We start from the raw sequence: 21,944 nt of genomic DNA on the forward strand, positions 1-21,944 counted from the left end.
GAGCAGGGGCTAGCTACATATCTCTTCAGGTGTCAAACTGATGTTACGAAATTTTAGAATGTTTTTCATTCTGTAAATTTTACTACTTTCATGGGGAGGGCACAAATAACCACTATAATGGTTTGGTTTATTAGATTACGGCAAAGCACTCGAGGGCTATCTGCCTTAAGGGAGGGATGCCTTCATGGAGTACTTTTTATGGAAAACTAGCTCGTATACACGTTACACATGGGGAAAACCACGAAAACGCTCATGCAGCCAGCCCGTTCGCGGGATTCGAACCTCGGACCGAACTAACAGTGTTCAGCGGCGTTACCGCTCGGTCGCTGGTGAGCCTCTATAATGACTCTTCTCATTAGGGAACAGTAATAAAGGAGGGCAGAAAAGTGATTTGGATCGTGCCTTTCTAAAGGGCTTTACAACCTTTTTTTCGCTGTTCTAAAGGATGTTTTCCGCGAAAAAGCGCGAATTAGGGAACTCAACAACATGTTTCAGCTGTTTTTAGAATGATGTCTGTGTGAAAATTTTTTCATCCACAATAACACTTGCTGGAACTTCCAAAAATTCCCATTTTCCATATTTAAGCTTTCTACATTCGTACATAAAGAGTTGATTAGATTTTGGGCAAAATTGGACAACTAGAAGTGGTACTTTGCTTGAAGCTCATAAGGCCTGTTTACACTACTTATACTCCAACCTAGAGCAAAACTTGTCAGCAGTCAATGTGTGAATGACATTTTTACAAATTTGAAAATGTGCATATAAAGCATATTTTTATTACCCATTTATTAATTTTTAATTAAATCATTAATTGTAATCCATTTAATTAGATTAGCTTAAAATATCTCTCTATATAAAATTGAATAAATAAAAATCTTATAAATTATATGCATATTTTATTAGAAATTTTCCTTTTATTAAAGCAGAAATATCAAAATTTACTAAAACATTATTGATGCAAATATTTTAAATCACAAATAATCATAGAGAAAATTAGAATCCATAAATCGTATATATTTAGGTTTCTGAATTCTGATTTCTATAGAAAAATAAAGTTAAAAAAAATTGAATTTTAGATACATAAGAATAGTACATATAATGATAATAAAATTACTTATAATTTCTTTACAAATAATGAATGTAAATATTTATAGGTAGCATGCTTAGTAAGATTAAGCTCTAAATTATGGAATTTTTTAAATAAAGTTTCTTTTCCCATTATATTTAACTTTTCAATTAGAACTGCTTCAAGAGTTTCATGCCTAAATATAGTTAAAATCCGGTCTTATCTTCTTTTCTTTTAATGGAAAAAAATTCTTTTGCAAGCTGTATTGGAACTTAGTACAAAAAAAGATATGAATGGGTGCATTAAATACAAAGTAATGCTTTTTGCTTTAATAATAAGCAAAAACCACTACTTTGTATTTAATGCACCCATTCATATCTTTTTTAATTTTACAGTTTTTCTCCATACTATATCAAATCTGCATCTTCTTACTTTCCAGTTTTGGCATTTAAGACTTTCATATCAATGGGAACAACTAGATTTTTCTTAATATTAATACACTGGAAGTGATACTTTTAACACTTGGAACAGGCTTTTGTAAAAAGACAAGAGAAACTTCTGAAATTTGGTATTTAAAATAGGTACGTGATTGAGAACAACATATTATATTTATAAGCGTTAAATGTATTTTGGAATTGTGCTAAATGCTATGAGAATAAATTCATTATGAAGCAATTAAATGTATCAGCCTTAGTCCATAATTTCATATTTATTTCATTTTTCCAATAAAAGAATGCTTTCATCAAATGTTACTGTTATGTGTTATTTTTAAGGATACAATTTAACAACTATACAAAGAAATGGACTGACATAGTTGACACTATATTGAGAATTCTAAAGATTTAAAAAAATATATGATTAAGTCATTGATTTGTGAATCCGAAACCATATATGACCGCACGATGACTTCCGCGAAAGTCATCCTGTGGTCATATATGGTTCCGAGTCCACAGGATGACTTTTCATGTACCATCATTATTTTTTTTTTTAATATTTGATGGGAGGAATGAATACTAAAAAATGACCAGTGTTTATAATTAAGACTGAGCCATAAAGTTAACAAATTAATTAGATTTCATTTATAAATGATCAACTAGATGCTGATAGTTCACTTAAAGCTCGTCACTATTCTGTCAATTCCACGTCTCAAAATGGTTAGAGGCCACATTTCTTAAATCTGAGGAATATTTAGTTGCAATATTTGAAAATAACAGAAATCTGGAATAAAAACAAGTGAAACATATCATCCATCTTCTGTGAAATATACCATCTGCTTTTTTAACAATTAACAAGAATTCAAATGTAACTTTACCAGATGTTCTTTAAATTCTATATGGGGAACATATTTTTATATGTCCTAAAAGCAATTATTTTCTGAAAGCTTTACAAATATATTGCACAGTCAATCACAAAAACAATTGCCATTGGGACTTAATCTCTTCTTATACTGGCATGGCATCCATCCATATAAGAGATCATTCAGCTACCATGCAACTAAAAAAAAATTATTTCAACAAAAAAGTGTTTTAAAGCATAAAAAAATATGTTACATAAAGACAATAAAACTTAAATTTATAATTTCACTTTTAATGTTACACAAAATTTAAATCCTTAATAACAGCACAATCAAGATTAAATATCCTGTTACATTAAAAAACTTCATTAATATCTAATTCATCAATCATCTGTATATTTTGTATGTAATCAGCCTTTATGAAACCAGTCATACAAGAAGAAATTCCCAATAAGTTACCGAAAAATAGAAATCTGGTTTTCATATAAAAAGCAGGAAATTATGCTTAATTCGTTTCAGTCATTTCCTAAAATATATTTGAAAATTCCAAAACACGTTAAAATAGGTTCCCGGATAAAAGACCACTGGACAAATCCCAATGTGATAATTGCCAGTGCAACAAATACCTATGTGGATAGCAGCCAGTGACACACTTATGAATATAATTTACTTAAATAATTATTAAATACAGCAGTATTATATATCCATAACATTTAAATGTTAAAATACAGTAAAAGCTGGACTATCAACTAACTGGAAATTTAAGTGACATATAATGCAAGGACAGGCCTCCAGAAACCCTGCTGATAACTTCTAAATTGTGAACAGATTTACATTTACACACCTTTCTTACATTCCCTCTTCCCCACTGCTATATCCATCATACTGTTCTAAGAATTCCTCCAGAGAATAGGCCTCACCCAAGGCTAACAGTAACTATATTAGTCCTTATTGTTGGCTCAGATTCTTCTCACCAGTTGTGAGAAGTTACACATTTCAGTTCCCATTAGAAGTCCTTTGTTACTACTAGAGGGGAACATAGATTTCTTGTGGTGAGCAAACAGGACCAAGGTCACTGCATAGAGTGGAAATTTGGAAGTGCACTTGAACACAGGTGTTCTATCAGAAATTGTTTTCACCTGTTTTACTAACAGATTTTTCATTAAATTGGTCCTCAAGTTGAATAGGCTATAGGTAACAATTTCTAAACATCTTTTATTGTGACAGGAAATTAATATTGTATCTATTTTGATTAATTATCCATCTACTGACTGAAAATCTTTGCCAGAACTTGACTGCAAAAATGGAAGATTCTTCAACATATAAAAAACAAAATAATTAAGTTTTGAAAAAGGTGAAAACAAGCAAAATTTAATGAAAGACTTTAGCATCGGATTAATTATAATTTATGACATTAAACTAGGAAAAAATGAATGAACAATGGTGATACAAAGTGCAAAATTATCATACAAAATTTAAGTTTTTGATATGCTATATTCTTAACTTGAATCATGATATTAAATAAAAATTGGCCATTTTCTTTAAGCTCCTACTGGAATGAATGGTGCAAATTTGGCAACATCTCCTTTAATTTTCATGATGACATTTAATAAGAAGATATTTTAATTTTATATGCCAAAAGCCTAGCAAATACATACAAATTTATTTGTGAAGTTTTTTTTAAACGTTACATAATTAATTGTAGGCTTTTGATTAGAAGCTGATAACAAATAAGAAGACAGTTTTTATAATATTAGACCTGAAATTTCTTTCTCCATTAACAGGACGTTTCTGCCAATTGCATTTTATATATGCCCACCAGCGGCCGAGCGGTAAAGTTGCTGAACACTGGTAGTTCGGTCCGAGGTTCGAATCCCGCGAACGGGCTGGCTGCATGGGTGTTTTCGTGGTTTTCCCCATGTGTAACGTGTATACGAGCCAGTTTCCCTCCTCTTTGGTAGATAGCCCTAGTGTGCTTTGCCGTAATTAAATACACCAACACCACACCATTTTATATATTATTATCCGGAAACTTTATTTATCAAGAATTTGCATATCCCAAGCATTTCATAGTCCATCTCTTACCGTGTAATATATATGAGAGTCAAAATATGTATTATTATAGTAGTAAATGTGTTAATGAAATAGCAATAAAATCATAGAAACTTAATTACTGTAGTTAAACTGATTTTTACCATTTCATTGAAATTTTATTATCATTTTCACATATTCCTTTAGTTAGGGATAGATTTTTGTTGTTGCCTACATAAAAGAGAAAGCTTAAAAACTGCATCCCTGATGCTTACTGAATATACAAATTTTATTTCATTTATGTACTGAATTTTTTGATATTTCAATCTTCACTTAAGTTACATGCTCAGATTTATTTTGAAAGGAAGAATGCCTGGAAGTAAATAATTTTACATTTTATTCAAGTTGGCTCAGTCTTGAAGGAAATAATTCTTAATATTTCTTCTTTATTACCTATTGCTATGTAACACTTCAAGAAGCGTTTTTTTTTGCGATTCTTATTTTAAAGTTATTTTGGAAAATGCTTTCAGTTTACTTACACAGAGCATATTTCTTCATACCCTATGTATACATGAACTGATTTATTAGCTCAAAAACTAATCCAATATACATTCTTCCACTTATGGAATTTTTCAAAATAAGATGAAGACTGACTCCAAGACATTGAGGATTTTGATTAAAAAAATAACTTTTTCTATAGCTCCCAGAGAGAAAAATCTCCAATCAGCAAAATATGCACTGATCTGTTAAAAAAAATTCTATCTATGTTCGAACTTTGCAAAAGTTAATGTTTAATTGACTAACAGAACAGGGCATTGTAATGGCTTAAGCTATTGTATCGACCACCACAACATTCTGAAAAAAAGAATGGCGGCTTTGAAAGTTCCCACGGACAGAGCATTTCTTAACGAATTCTCAGAAAGAAAGTGACCAGCAGCCACAAAACAAACTCAAGTTTTTGTTCCTCTTATAGTTGTCCGAAGGGAGACATTGTTCTGTTCCCTTTCATCAGTTTATAGGTGCGTTGTCTCAGACCACCTGGTTTGAGTCCCCAGGCTGTCTTCATTATATCCGATTTTTAATCAAGGTTCTCTTGCCAGTCAAGAGGCACTTTTAAAATTACGAACAAATGAGGATCCTCAATATTTTTTCAACATGCCCAGGACAACTTGAACAAAATCATGGAATGCAGTTTTAGAGAAGGAGTGAGAGTGAGTTACAGTAAGTGAAGAGAGAAACCTTCTCTTGGTTTTTCCAGCTTGGCCATGCGCAAATTTTATTTCGCTCTGCGTAGAGTGACATTAATATCTCTGCCAAGAGTTTACAGTGAGGTAGCCTCGCGTTACCTTACCAGACAGCATCCAACTCAGTCCGGGAACCACTAACTTGGAGAGACGATTAATTCTAAACAGCCTCATCTTGAATTATTTTGAAACAAGAGCTTTTATCTAGAATCAGTGCTAAATGGAAACTTTATTCACAATGTCTGGTTGTTATAGTTCCCCCCCTCACCCTACAGTGAGTTTATTTATTTTTGCATATAGCCTAGAAAGAACTACAATAAATTTATTTACACTACCTCTTGCCTTCTGAATTCATCACAGCATGGAGGACTTCATAAAGACTGGCTCATATTTACATACACAGTATGAGCAAAGCTATAAAAGCAGTGTGAAACTAGCCTCTTTGCCAGCATTCAAACCTTTGTTAAGTGATAAAAGTTTAGAGCTGTTTTATTCACTTAGCCACAGGTGAAACTGATAGGGTCAACTACCCTCAGGATGTTTGTGACAGCAGTCGTATGCTTTTTTTTTAATCAATTAACTGAATATTAAGAAGTTTTTATTGTGAAAATAGTACTTATTACAAACTAAGAGTCATCCTTTTTGAAAGTCGAATTCCTTGAACTAAAATTTTTGGTAAGCTGGCCCTTTCTTGCTAAGTCAAAATCAGACAATATCCTTTTGCATTAGAGGTCATATAATGTCCTTTGTGAAATTTTGAAATACGAAATAGTTTATCTTGTGATCTTTTAAGAGAAGCTGCATGCCTTCTTGTGACAATTCAAAAATGTATTAAAAGGTAGTTTTATAAATACAATCTACATTTCCTCCATTTGGAACACCATGGAAATTAACTATTTCAAATCTGCATTTTTATGCTAAGCTCTAAAACATTAATGCCCTAATTGCCAAATTTTTTATCTTAATGATAATCCCCAACTCTATGCAAATACGAATACCTTATTGTATTTTATTAAAATTAAAACATTTAAAAGTTGTGTTTTAGCTTCACACTGCTGCCAGTTACTGTTTCACTCTATAGATAGCTACTGATAAACATATATTCGATTACCTGCTGGGTTTTAATGGTTCATTTAAAAAAAAAAAATACAGAAAATTTGAAACTAGTATATGCACTTCTGATATATAACTAGAAATAATAGATTTGATTAACAACTTGTCTTAATTTTAAAATGTCAACGAAATAACATCTGCTAATGAGTAAAGAAAGTATATCTGACAAGTGAAAAATTAAGACTACTCAGTCAGTTTAGGACCACCGTTGACTCTCCCAATATTAGTAATAATAAAAATTAAATTGAGATATTATGAATTTTCTCAGGGGGATTATTGAATACATTTTCTTCTTTGAAAAATAAAAACAGTTAGAAAAGGAATGAATTTACTCATTAACATGTTTAAAATGGAATTAAAAGCAATCAACAAACCAAGTAATTATTGTCCTGACCAGAAATTAGTTGACTTTTATAATTAATAGATGCGAAAGAGTTTCATCTTTTTCTCCAGTAAGAATCAAGATTTAACCCGCGAGCACACGCACGGATCCGACGAACACGAGAACACGCGCCAGGTATGTCATACCCGAATAAAAAAATTGTACTTAAAAATTTGTCAACAAAAATTAATAGTTTTTTTAAAAGAAATTAAATGTAAAACCAAGTTAATACTTCATTTTAGACAAAATAGGAAACAATAAGGCCACTTACAATTTTTTGAACATTGTTTACAAAATGAGGTCATATGTTCCATACATATATTTTTGCTACTATTTTCACAAATGAAGTTGTGAAGTAGTCTTTCTATGCTTTTTCTTGGGGCACTCTGTACACCTCTTGTAAGTCATTTTAGGGGACAGTTCATTGGCGGTCAGTGTTTATCCAGAATCAGGAACCACAGATGCTCGCCGTCATTCATTTTGAACATTTTTCTATTAGATGCATCCCTAAGGCTTTGAGAAAAGTACTCATCCCGTTCACGAGTGAAATTTTCTCGTATTGAATAAATATAAATATTTTTATTGTCAACTACATGTTTTAACATATCTTCATCAATAAGCAATGACAAGGAATCTAAAGGTGTTGAGAATTTTTTAGAATACTTTGTATTTCCAGGGAGTTTAGTTATAATATTTTTGGAAATTTATTTTTGTTCCATTTTTTCCAACATAAAAACTCTGCTACATTCTAGAGTTTCATTTTCTGTTTCTGTATCTGAATCACTACTCTCTATGGGTGAATCATGATTACTATTATATTCTTCGTCATCAACATCTTCCTCTTCTTAACTAAATGAATCCTCATCAGAAGAAACTGTTTCAGGGAGATTTCTCAATCTTTTCATCTCTTCATCGTAAGGAATATACGGCGCCATGCTTACAACTCAAGAAAAACCTATACTAAAAGCTTGAAAACGAGAAGTGACTCACTGAGAAACGCGAGTACACGCACGGGTATGACATGCCCGAACAATGCTGTTCCTAAAAAACCGTTGCACTTGCGTATCTCAGGAATTTCTCCCATTTAAGTATGTGATCTTGAACTCAGCTACACCAAGTTTCGTCCTTTTATGAAATAATGGGCGAGAAATATACAAAAAGAAAAATGCACATGGTTATGATATACCCGCCGCGTGTGCTCGCAGGTTAAAAAGCTGTTTAGTAAAATTATTCAAATTGCTCATAAAAAAACAGAAAATGGTCATCCTATCAAACTTGAAATGCAATCTTTAAATCGGAATATATAATTCTTATAAGAGCAAGTTTTATTTTCTTACCTGAAAAAATTGCTTCATGACACTTCTGCCTTTGATTATTTAAAAACAATGCAAACTTTGTAAAAACAAGTGTACAAAAACATATTCTAATAAGACAAAAATGAAAATTTAACATTAAGAATGTATGAAAAAGAAATTTTACATGTACATTAAATATATTTATGTAAATAAAATTTAAAAAGTAAATTCTTCTAGCTATTGCCTATGAGCTAAAGTGATACTTTGGTTCCTTTGCTAAGTAGTATGAACACAAAGTAAAGATTCAATTGTAATTCAAAAAGTAAAAACATAAAATATGAAATAATAGTTAAGAAAATTAGAAAGCTTAACTTGATTTAAACTTAAAAGTTAATATGTAGAATAAAGTTGAAGCTATCTCAAAACACATTAGAAAAAATACTACCCCCCCCCAAAAAAAAACTACAGCTGAGCAGCATCGCCTTGCATTTTCCCATTAACCGCTGCTTAGTAGTTTTTGTTTTTTAACAATTTTTTTGTAGTATTTTTTCTAATATGTTTTGAGATAGCTTAAACTTTATTCTACATACATATAAACTTTTAACTTTGAATCAAGTTAAGCTTTCACCATTTTCTAACTTTCTTAATTAGTATTTCATATATTTTGAGTTTTTACTTTTTGAATTACAATTGGATCTTTACTTGTGTTTATACTACTTTGCAAAGGAACTGAAGTATCACTTTAGATCATAGGCAATAGCTAGAAGAATTTACTTTAGTCGCATAGGCAATAACCACAGTGGGTTTATTTTTGGTGCTTTTATCCTCCTGTCACTGTTAAAAGGTTATAGTACTAGAAAAGCATAAAAACAGTATTTTAACACATAACACATTGTGAAAATCTAACTTAAGCATTAACTATAAAGAATACTTAAAAATTCTTTTTTTCAAATCGATTGAGACAATATAAAAATACACAGGTTTCCATGCCATCCAAGAGGTACTGTGCAAGCTCGTTACCATGCTGGTTTTCCTAAACTAACATTTTTACATAGCTGCTCTTTTGGTAATGTCAATTCTGAACATTCAAAGAAAATTATATCAGCCAGTTGAAAGAAAAATGATAATTTAAGGCCTATATAAAAACTATGTTACAAGGCTTTAAACAGCCAATTTCGAAGCTAAGTACCATCAAGTGTTACTAAAAATAACAAGACAAGACCAATTTAATACGGGAAATACATTTCGGAATTAAATTTCACAAACATTCAATTCAAGGTTTAAAGCAAGAAGAAAGAAAATTCATACTAAATGCAGTCTTTGAATTTACAAGTTACGAGAGTAAAATATATAAAAAAAGCTTAGGGCACAGGAAACACAAGATAAAATACTACCTACGTGAGTTTAATGCTATATCAATAGGTCAGAAAACAAAAATTAAATAATATTTAAAACAAATGAATTATATATTTAACATCTATATTTTCACAATCTCTCCACCTAATTGTGTAAAAATAAACTTCCCAAATTCATATGAATTGAAAGCCTGTTTAACATCTAAATTTCTGCTAATCTGATAGGCATAATAACAAATGAATACTCCACAACTCATGCCATCATTCTGAATAGCGTGATTGGGAAACGAACAATACCAATTATCACATATATCTAAAACATTATTAAGGATACTTTGCCACAAATGAATTAATGAATACACAGAATTTTGAATGGCATTAAAAACAAGTGGATCATAAAACAAACATTCTATCTTTAATCTTTGCAACAAGTAAAACCCAATTATTATTATTGATAAGAGCTGGAATAAAAAAGAAATCAACAGATGCAAAATCAGCTTTTTTCCATACATTTGGAGTTTTATTACCTGACTGAAAAAATGGTGTATGGTAACATTTGGCAGCTATGGAAGAAGTATTATGAAGAATGGTAAAAAAAAAAAAAAAAGCATCAATAATATTGTCACTAAGCCAGCCAAGCTGAAAATTATTATTTACAGCCTTCAGGGCTAAATTTCTTCATTTGAAATATAAGGATCAAGAGATTTTATATTGAGAAATGTTAGATGTGTTTCCTCAGCTCGCAGAACACATTTTGAAATATCGGATACATTAAGCTCAGGGGTAAAAGAATTATATTTAAGTAAATTGCTACCCTTAACCTTAATTGTGATATCCTGTGATGATTTATGATCATTCACATTAATATTATTTGATAACCCTAACAAACCTTCCTTGACATTTTTTTTATTGTAAGTATCGGGATAACCTAGAATTTTACGTTTTATACCTTTCATAGATGTACGAAACAGTTTGACGTGATAATTTTAAATTTGGAGCAACCTGAGTAAATGGCATTTTATCAGAAAAATCTTTCAAATGGTTTGATTTTATTGCACCTTTACAATAAGAAACTATATCTTTTAAATTCTTTGTTATACTAGGTATTAATATCTTTTGGATTGTCGCATGCGGCAACATAACTAATAATTCAGACATTAAAGTCTTACAAGTGTTAATTTAGGTTCAGTGTTACACACAACAGTATCTGAAATAGCATTAGATTTTTTAATCAATTCTAGAGGGGAGTAGTTTTCTGCGTTAAGAATAATCTGTTGCAATTACAGAAGGACTTGGTTGCCTGCATGTAATTGAATGTATTTTATGTACGTGTTTACATAGTGTGCTGAAGTCTGGACAATTACAATTATATAAATGATGACACAGATTTAGACAGGAGAGGTTAATACACTTTGAATAACACTGATCTGTTTCTGAACATAGTTCATGCAACCGCTTAACTGTATATTGAATATTTTTACGTGTCTGTGATTTTATAGACCACAAACAAGGATGTGTTTCTGTTACATCACTATCAGGTATTTTCATTCCAGATTCATGTCGTTTATTATAAGTTGGCGGGTAGATGCTCTCTTTACAGTTAATTTCAACTTTATACTTATAAGCCATGTAAATATCTTCTTCAATTTTTAAAAGCACATTAATTAAATTATCAAGGCGTCTGTTAAATTTACATGGTTTTCAATTTATTGAATTATAAAGTACATGGTTTTCAATTTATTGTGAAATGACTTGCAATACATGTTAGTATCTGTGAATGCATGAGGGAAGTTTCTGTATGCCATTGACCACAGACTTGCTCGACAAAAATAATACTCCTCAAAATAATTTACAAACGATGGTGCAACAGCTCGAAACTTTTGAAGGAAATTATCCATCATAGAAATAAATAAATAAGAATTAGTTTCTTCAAGCAAGATAACTAAATTAAAATAAATTTCATCCCTAAGTTTTTGACTTCAAACCATTCGAAATAAACTACGTTGCCATGCACGATGTACATGCTATTTACATAGTATATGTTTAATACCTGGACCAAATGCTTTTTCAAATGCAGGATGTGTAGTTTTATCATCATCTGTCATTAAACAATTAATATTAAGCTCAGGTATTACACATTTGATACTAAGAAATAAATTGTACATCGTATCCTGATTCAACTGATTTGAAATAAAATGTGCTACGGGGTAACCACTACCAAATTCATCTGGAACAATTAAATTTAGCAAATAAAAATCATACTGATTTGTTTTATGAGTAGAATCTATACATAAAATCCTGCCACAACCTTTAATCATCATTTCTTTTTGCTCCTTTGTCTGCAATCCTAGTGCAAAAGACTTATTTGGAAAAGACAGCGTGTCAAGGCCTTTCGGACCATACAATGTTGGTTTTCCTCGAGATTTGTAAATAAGAATAGGGTCATACGATTCCTGCCTAAGTTTCTCAACCATGGCAGCAACAGAAAGTGAATCATCACTAAGAGAAGAAATCATTACACGCTTTACATAGTAATTTATAGTCCTACGTGTTACAAAATTATCTTTAATACTTAAGCTCTCTCTATTATCACGTGATCCACTTCCATCTCTGATAAATTCCTAAATTTGATCGGTGGAAACACCTAACTGAGCATAAGTTTTGATTTGATCACGACAATTCTGACTAAGCTGTTGAAATTTGGTATTTTCAAACGACAGCTCATGATTGTGACCTGAATAAAGAATAGCTGTCACAAGATCTTGTTCCTCAGAAACTAAAATTCTGGATGGACATCTGAAGCCTAATGGTAAAGAACCTTTAAGATTTTTTCTACTTGAAATTGGCACTGTTTTTTTTTGTGTTACATTGAAGTGACAACAATAATAATGGTATGCTTTATTAACTTTATGTTTACTCCTAGAACACTTCTTAAAAGAACTGAATGTTTCCTTAGAATGACATTCTAACCACAGCTGAAACTCCACCATTGATGAAAATGTAAGCTCCTTCACATCCATCTCACAATTGTGAAATTCAGCCAAATGTTTATTATGATCACTAATAAACCGGAAGGATGCCTTGCAATCAGGAAAAATACACGGTTTACAAATATTTAAATTATTTTTAGAACAGCAAAACTTCTTATGATGAAAAAGGTTACTGCGGATTTTACAGTCTATCTCACAGTTGTCACAAATATATGATTTTGAATCAATTTCAGAAGACACAGATTTACACTTTTTTTTATGATTAAAAAATGACTGTCTTGAAGCATATGACTTCATGCATACCTCGCACGTTCTTGGATATTTATTTTCTATTTCATCATTCTTTATGGTAGTACATAAGTTATCCTTATTTAAAATTTTACAGTTACGTTTGTATCTTGATAAAGTTTCTTTACAAGAGAAATCTTTCTTACAACATGGACAAATTATAGTCTTTATATTTGGGTTAACAGAGGTAATAACACTGCAGTTTTCTTCAACATACCCATTTTCAGATTTCTGTACATTACTTTCACCCTGATTAGAATCATTTGCACCCCCAAACTTAATGTCAGAACATTCTGAATAATTTTTAAGAATAGAAAACTTGTTAAAATGAAAATATGGATGGTAAGAATTAAAATTTGCACAAGAACCAACAACTGATGGGCAAGTATTGGAATTGGTGACAAGCTGAGTAGATGAAATAGAGCCGCAAAAGCCAGTAGGCTGAGAAGTGACTAACGACATAAAAGAAAATTTAGATACAGATGTCGTAGCATTCTGCAAATCTGAATCAGAGCAAACAAATGAACCCTTAAAAACTGGAAAATTCGACATGGAAGTACAAGAATTGAAACTGATACCAAGATGAGATGATGATGAATTGGAATCCGAAGAGCCTGCAGGTTGAGAATTAGACACTGAATTTCCAGGAAGTTCAGAAATAGCTGCAGTATCAGGAAGTTGAGATCCAGTAGAATTTAAAACACCTGATGTAGTGTGGACAGTACATTCGAGAGCTGGAAAATCCAATACATCAAAACACTGGAACTGCTATCCAAAATCGTACTAGAAAATCCATGTTTTAAAACATCTGAGTAAAGTGGCTTAAGAGGTGGATCAAAAAAATTTACACTAGTGCCAAGTGAATATTCAAGAAGTGGAAAATCTGATAAACTCGGAATACTGGGATTAGTATTCAAAACAGAGCTAGTAAAACAATCATGCTTTAAAACATCTGAATAAAGTGGTTTAGAAGAAGAAACATGACACAAAAAATTTCTAGAATTACAAACCCGAACACTGGAAACTAAAGAACGTTTCACAACATCTGAAAAGAGTGGTTTGGAAACAGAAGCACCAAGACTACTACCCAAATGAGTACTCAGAACAGAAGGAATACTGGTTAATGCTGGGAAACTGCTAAGGGATGTAGAACAAAATGGTGCACTTACCTCTGCAACAGTCAAACTTCTCCTGATATCTTTTAGCAAAAATTTTCCCCAGCTGCTGATTACCTCTCCGATTAAGGTGTAAACCGTCTCTGGATAAACAAGTACTCCAAGAATAATCAAAAGAGCTGCAAAAGAAAATCCCATCTTTACCTTCGTATGTTGCGAGAAGTCTTGAATTTGTTTTTAGTATCTTCCTATTAAGTTCCTGTAGGTGATACGTGTTACAATCTCGATATAAATCCCGGCATCGTGGGAGAACACCTGAAAACAGAATGACCTTCGGGTTTAATCGTTCAATTCCCTTATATAGACAACCATATTTACGATGAATTTCATCTAAATCGTCATTTGAATTATTGGTACCAACGTGGACGAAAACTAAATGAAAATGGTTGTTCATAAAGGCAATCTCACGTGTCAACCTTTCAATCCTAGCTCCTGGAAAGCAACGAAAATCAACTTCGTAATCAGGTAAATTCGCAGACAAATATTCTTGTAAATATTTAATTATAGAATTCCCGATTATGAGTATTTTCATCTTTTCAGATTGCTTAGACAAACACATAACTAAAATAAGATAATTAAAACTCAAAATATCAGCGCTAATACAACGTACCTTGCTACAACAGCAGCACGAGCAAGCAAAATGGCGAGAACCTGTATTGCTTACTTCCAAAAATTACATTTGGCTTCATTTTTCAATTTTGGCGCAAATTACGGTAACCTCTTAGTGTTGCCATCGATCACGTGAGACCCGCTAACTTCTGTAAACTCTCAGCGTTTGTCGTCGCATATATCTGCAAACCTCGAAAAAACATTTTTATCTCTAGCGCGTGAGTCTCTGTATCGGAAATTCTAAAGATATGCTCGTTTTAAAACTATTTTGCGATATTGCTGTTGCACTGGATCTTATGGTTTAAGTGCGAGGAACATGATATTTAATAAAGAAAGGTAACACACAAAATGTTAAAAAACGCCCCTTTGGACGTAATTTAAAATCTGAAACATTTCAGATTAATATAAATATTATATTAAATAAATAAATAAAATATTTATTTATTTAATTATATATATAAATTAAATAAATATAATATATAAATTAATAAAAAAAAACAAAATCTGAAACATTTCAGATTTTTTTTTTTTTTTTATTATTAATTTATTTTCTAATTTTTTTTTTACCCTTCATTTCAACAATACATATTCCAAAACTCTTTATTACGTTCTTAAGTGCGCATCTCATAGCATTTGCTTTACAATACCTTTCAACAGATTGCTTTCCAATACGAACAATTCTTGCTTAAATAGTTTTATAACGTATTTGTCAACAGGATTTCAATTTATGTTTACAATTCAATATTAAGGTTATTATATATTTAGATAACATTTATAATCATTATAAATTAGATACATTTAATCATTAGATTTCTTCACAGTACTTTCACAGTTGTTTATGAGTAAATAAATTCTTCATTTCAAATACATTTATAAATAATTTAATGAATATTTAAGTATTTTGTCAAAGGCAGATACATGCTTTTTGCAAGCACATGCATAAATACCCATACATATTTCCTATTTATCATTTCCGGCATGTGCAAATCTTTAATTTCTGTGCATTCACTATATTTTTCGTGTAAAATAATTTACATTAATTTAGCATACACCAGAAAGTTTTACATAAAAAATATATATGAATATAATTTGAATGAAAATTATAAGTATTATTTTTAATACCCACTCAAAGGTCAGTTTTTCTTCAAAATTCCTCCACAATGGCATCTCTCTCTTTAGGAAGATAGCCCTTGCATGCGTTACTCTATTTAATAAAAACTTAATCTGACCTATGTGCCTAATTATAAATATTTTAACATACATAATTTTATATTTACATTTAGCCATCAAGTTTCAAACTTTTCAAATCTTCTAGAAAATAAATTTTGGCAGATCACTTTTAGCAATTTTCTTAAAATCTATATTTTTGTAGTGCAACAGCTTATAATTTTATAAAACAAATTCATAATCAAAATCGCTGTTGTTAGTTATCGAAAAATAACCAAGATGTGATTTTTGCGTAAATGTCAGTAAACTATACAAATTGCTATTATCCATCACACTATGAATGTTTCTTTCATGCGAGAGTGTCCCTTTTTCGATTGCTATGGAACTGTCGTGTGTCGAAATACTATCAGAATCTTGTCAATCGAACTTCTGAATGTAAACAAAGAACACCCCGTCTGGTGACCCAAGCTTCAAAGCAGTGCTTCACTTCTAGCGCGAAATGGCCCCTCCTCCCTTTCCTACCACAATGTTCACAACGTGTGTGTGATGTGAAAGTGTCGGTTGCAATTTAAATAGAAAACATAACTCTGTAACATTATTGCTATTTTCATATCTTTTATTAAAAATTTACTATGAATGCACCACCAGCATTTGAGTCATTTCTTTTGTTTGAAGGTGAAAAGAAGTAAGTACCAGTATAATTTTGATATAACATTCGTATGATATGATCAAGCTTCTTTGCTGTATTTATTTTGTGTAATTTTCAGAATTACGATAGAGAAAGATACAAAAGTACCGAATGCAGCCATTTTCACCGTAAACAAAGAAGATCACACACTTGGGAACATGATAAAAAAGTATGTAATATTGAAATTTTCTTAATAATATGTGTCTGATGAATTCCAGCTAGTCTTTTATTGGAAAGTATTTACAAGTCAGTATTAAGAAAAAATTCATATTCATATATATATTCATACAAATTCATGTAATAATAAAAAAAGTAGATAGATACGATGAAGAATTTTGTAATGTATATGGGTTTTTTTTCCCGTTGGCGTGCCATGGTTTTCATTGAAGCGGACTTTTTTATGAAGAAAAATTAGCCCTCTGTAAGACGCTACCTAAGGCCAGTGAAAGTGGTCATTTTACCGGGAAAGAATTTTAAATAATTAATATTTTTATATAAAAAAGAATACAAAGTTGAAACAGGTTTATACAAAGCTGTACAGAACACTGCCATTTTTACGTTGGATTGTATTAAAGCAGCAATAGTCGGAGTTGCTTAAATTACATGACTAGTTTTGAAGGTTTGAATGGAACCCTTAAAACTAAAATTTATGCCACTTTGTACTGATTTTTGTTGCTTTAATATCATCCATACTTTGACATGTTATTTTGGTTAATATTTGTATTCTTAGTTTGCATATAATAAATATGGGGTTGTTTTCATTGAAGTAGACTTTTTATGAAGAAAAATTAGCCCTCTGTAAGATGCCACCAATGGCCAGTGAAGGTGGTCATTTTACAGGGAGGAAAATTCAAAATTGGTGTTTATTTACGTTCTTAGAAATATTATGTGTATTTATGTTTCTCTCACATTTTTAAAGTCATTATCTTGTGTTTGTTTTTGTTTGGTTGATTATGACAAAGCACACTTGGGCTCTCTCTAAGGGAGAGATGCCTTCAGGGAGGACTTTCTAAGGGAACCTGACTCTTTTATATATTACACTTGGGGAATACCATGAAAATGATAATTTGCCTGGAATCGAACCCATGTAGCAACTACCAGTGTTCAGAAATTTTACCACTGGTGGGCTGATCATATTAGAAAGGTTCTTAGACTAATCTTTGGAATATGGTAACAGGTAGTTTGGCAACAGTTTGGTAAGGCGATAAAGGTTACTAGCTAGGACTTTAGCAGTGTACTTGGATAAAGTCAAGAATGTACTCAATGACATTTTTGTGCAATTCTGGGATGTTTTTTAAGTGAAAAATAGGTCGATGTGTACATGGATGATACCGTGCATGTGCAATTCATAAAAATGCGGCAAGCTGTTTGCGATTCTGCACTTTCTCCCAATTCCGCACCTAATCTTTGTTATGATTAAGCACTTTTGTTCCATAAAAGTTCTAGCATAAGTGTAATTCGGCTAGCAGATTGTTGGAAAAAAATGTTGAGTAAAAGGGGGAAAAAAAACATGCGTTTACTTCATGAAAACAAAATGGCATCCAAACAAAAACTAGCAGGTTGCTGTAGCAGAGTTGGTCGCCAAACAATCGCCAAGTTACCATAATCCAACGATTAACCGGTTATTATATTTTAAATATGAAGTTTAGTTCATAATGCTCTCCGATAAATTTATGAAATTTGGATTAAGAGAGAAAATCAAAATGAACATATTATATAAACGGTGTTTTAATGTAATGGAAATTGCAAATTTTAAATTATTAATATTTCTATATAAAAAGAACATGAAGCTGAAAAAGATTATTTCTTATGTTGTATTATATTAAAGCAGCCAGAGTCGGAGAGAGTTGCTTAAATTACAGGACTAGTTTAGAAGGTTTGAATGGAACCTTTAAAACTAAAATTTATGCTACATGCACTGATTTTTGTTGCTTTAATATCATCGAACATTTGTACTTTCACATGTTATTTTGGTTAATATTTATATTACTTCTTAGTTTGCATATTATTAATAATTTTTATATTGTGTTTAATATTCCCATGTGGAATATTGCGTTCAATATTTTATATGCATAGGGTTTCACTTGATCTGGTAAAGTTAATTAGTTCAGTAACCCAAATGAATGTGAAGTAAATTGTCACTATGTCTGAAATAATGATAGAGTCATGAGAAGGTTAAAAATAACCTTTTATTTAAACATAATTTAGAACACAAACCTCTGTTTTGTACTACAATGTAGCCAGAACTCATGGTAATAAAACTAAATAGGTTTAAGTTAAATATGGAACATAGTAAAAGGCTACATAATTAATTACTATACTAGAAGTGAGCTCAATACTCTACCAGTGTCAGTAGCAATGGAATGCAAGGCCACAGAGTTGTCTGTGGACAGTAGAAACTGGGGGTAAAGTGCAGAATTGTCCGCTTATATGGCGCATATCGATGGGCAAAGTCAAAGGAATGTGCAATGCCAAGTTTGTGCAGTTCTCTGATTTTTCTTTAAAGTGAAAATAGGTCGACCTGCACATGGATACTAAGTTTGTGCACTTCTTCGACTTGTTATTTTCAAGTTGGTGATATTGCAAAACACGCGAAGCAGTGGGTGATTCTGCACTTTCCCCGAAACTGGAAATCACCTCCTGTCGAGCAAATCTTTAACACTATTATATAGGCAGAAATAATAGAATAACAAGGAATGCTAAAGAATAAAATTATGATCCCCATAAGTAGTCCTATAATACTGTGTCAAAAGAAAAATCATCCTCTACCTATGGATTTTAGCATGGCATTTTGCTGTGGACTGTAGAAAACTAAGTAGCATAAGAAAATGTCCAGTTCACCCTTGCCCAGTAATTGAGGAAATCATTTATAAAATAAAATCCACAAAATGTTCACGACACTAGACCTCACTTATGGATAATATCAGTTATATATGAAACTGAAGTATGGCTCCTAAACCGCATTTTTTATCAAATCGGGACTGTATGCTTTTCTTAGAATGCCATTTGGCTTTTACAGGGCATTTGCTGTTTTTCAAAGAGCTATGAATTTTATTCAAAGACCTATCCTAAGATTTTAAAAATGAAGTGTATACTTATCTTTGAAATTTTATGAGATGGAATTTTATATTTAGGAAAAAGAAAAATTATTCATTTTTTAAATTTATCTTCGAAATCAGATTTTGAGAGAAAGCCTTTTTTCTATTAATATAGAATTGGTGATCATTTTGAGATAAGTGCAGTGCTTATCCAAGAGAATAGCCTAATAAATTTTGATGAGATTTTGAGTTTTCTTCCTTGCAAATATAACAACAGTAGATTTTATGCATGTTCATTGCAGTTTTTCATTTGTTTTGCCAGTACAGTCAAAAGTCTTTAATCCGGACTCGTCGGGACTTCGGCGATTCCGGGTTATCGATTTTTCCGGATTATAGATCATCAGTTTAAATCTGGTAAGATGACATGCAGAAATTATAAAATTAAAAGTATGAAACCGTAATTTATAAAATAATGAGCAATTATGATCTAAAGGGTATCACAATTTACAAAAAAAGAAGCTTAATATTTATTTGTTTACTTTATTAAACATTTCTTTCAACGCGCGCATGCGTAAAGCATACCTTATGCATAGCCGAAATTAGAGAATTGCAACCAGAAAACTATTTGATTTGTATTCGTGATATTTATAATGATGAGGAATTTGATTTAAATCATATCAAAGGCGGAGTACATCGAGATTAAATACTACATTTAGTAAGGAATTATAAGCTGAATAAAATAAAAACATCTGCCCTGAAGATAACGATAGTGCTAACAGATCAACTTCCAGTTCATTGCGCGCCGCGACGTCCCCCCCCTCCTGCGCAGAGCAGCGTGAAATTGATAAACAGATTTCGGAACGGTTAGATAAACAAAGGATATGCCTTGATCCATTTTTTGTAGCAATTCGTTTTTTGTTTGATGGACATCAAAACATACTTTCGTTTTCTAGATCCTTTGGGAGCTCCAGCATCGGAAATTCTATTTGACATAATCGAAAGTTCAAGCTTACTTTTATAAAATTGCTTTTAAAGTCTGCAAAAAATAATAAGCCAGATCCAATTCGAAGATTAAGGAACAACGTAATCATCAACATTAACTGAAATAGATAATTAGATAATTTTAGCTTATACCGTCCGTTATACATTAAACGCGCACGCGAAAACGTATTCTGCGCTTGTGCAGACGCATATGCGCAGTCGTAAATGTCTTGCGCGCACGCGTCAACGCGGCGCATGCGCAGAAAGATTTTAGCTTTGAGGTCCGGATTATGGGTGTCCGAATTAACGATTTTTGACTGTACTTAAATAAATACATGTATATGTATATGTTTATTGTGTGATTAAACAAGTATGCTTTTTGTTTGAAGATCACTCTCTTGTCTGCATATGTAGCAATAATAGTGTGCATGGAATATTGTTCTGTTAAGTGTTAAATAACGTAAAATCTAGAAAGGAAACGGAAAACTAACTTAAAAAGAAACTGCATAACATCTGTTAAAAAGGAAAGGTAAAAGTATATTTTAGGGTACCCTTTGGCGATTTTTGGCGGCACATAGATACCGAGTTTGTGCAATTCTTTGACTTATTATTTTGGCTTGCATAACGGCGATTTTTGCCGCTACACAAAGCCAAAATAACAACACAAAGAATTGCACAAACTCGGTATCCATGTACAAATCAACCTATTTTCACTTAAAAAAAACCTTGAATTGCACAAAAATGGCATTGTGCACTTTCTTGACTTTATCCATGTACAAATCAACCTATTTTCACTTCAAAAAAATCCTCGAATTGCACAAAAATGGCATTGTGCACTCCCTTGACTTTATCCATGTACACGTTGACCTATTTTCACTTAAAACAAAATCCAAGAATTGCACAAACTTGCATTGTGCACTCCCTTCAATATGTCCATATACACATCGATATATTTTCACTTAAAAAGTCAAAGGAGCACTGAATTCTACAATACAGGCAAACAAAAAATACATAATGTCAATAAACTACACAGGGTTCGTAGCGGTCCTTATAAGTGCTTATAAGTCCTTATATTTGAAAATAAAATATAAAAGCCCTTATAGGTGCTTACTTTTTCTTTAAAGCCCGTATTTTTTTGTTTTTAGTGCTTATTTTTTGCTTTTAGTGCTTTTTTTTTTGCTTTTAGTGCTTTTTTTTTTTTAATGAACACGCTATTTTTCCCGGTACC

The 21,944-nt window shown here is 31.6% G+C and overlaps 1 protein-coding gene across 2 annotated transcripts in view; it reads left to right on the plus strand.

Annotated features, from left to right (window-relative positions):
* The first annotated feature begins 16,517 nt into the window (after positions 1 to 16,517).
* The window catches only part of Polr2J (DNA-directed RNA polymerase II subunit RPB11), a 34,590-nt gene continuing 29,163 nt past the window's right edge, over positions 16,518 to 21,944 (plus strand). The window contains exons 1-2 of one of the 2 annotated variants that reach the window (XM_085813147.1): positions 16,518 to 16,694; positions 16,777 to 16,866. In XM_085813147.1, the coding sequence (XP_085669273.1) occupies positions 16,642 to 16,694; positions 16,777 to 16,866 (143 nt within the window). In that variant the 5' untranslated portion in view covers positions 16,518 to 16,641. The remainder of the gene's footprint in view (positions 16,695 to 16,776; positions 16,867 to 21,944) is intronic. The other variant, XM_085813146.1, reaches the window with a different exon arrangement.

This window comes from Stegodyphus dumicola, chromosome 3, assembly GCF_044657685.1.
Source record: "Stegodyphus dumicola isolate Sdum_Otavi_A_Nest chromosome 3, ASM4465768v1".
NCBI classification, from domain to species: domain Eukaryota; kingdom Metazoa; phylum Arthropoda; class Arachnida; order Araneae; family Eresidae; genus Stegodyphus; species Stegodyphus dumicola.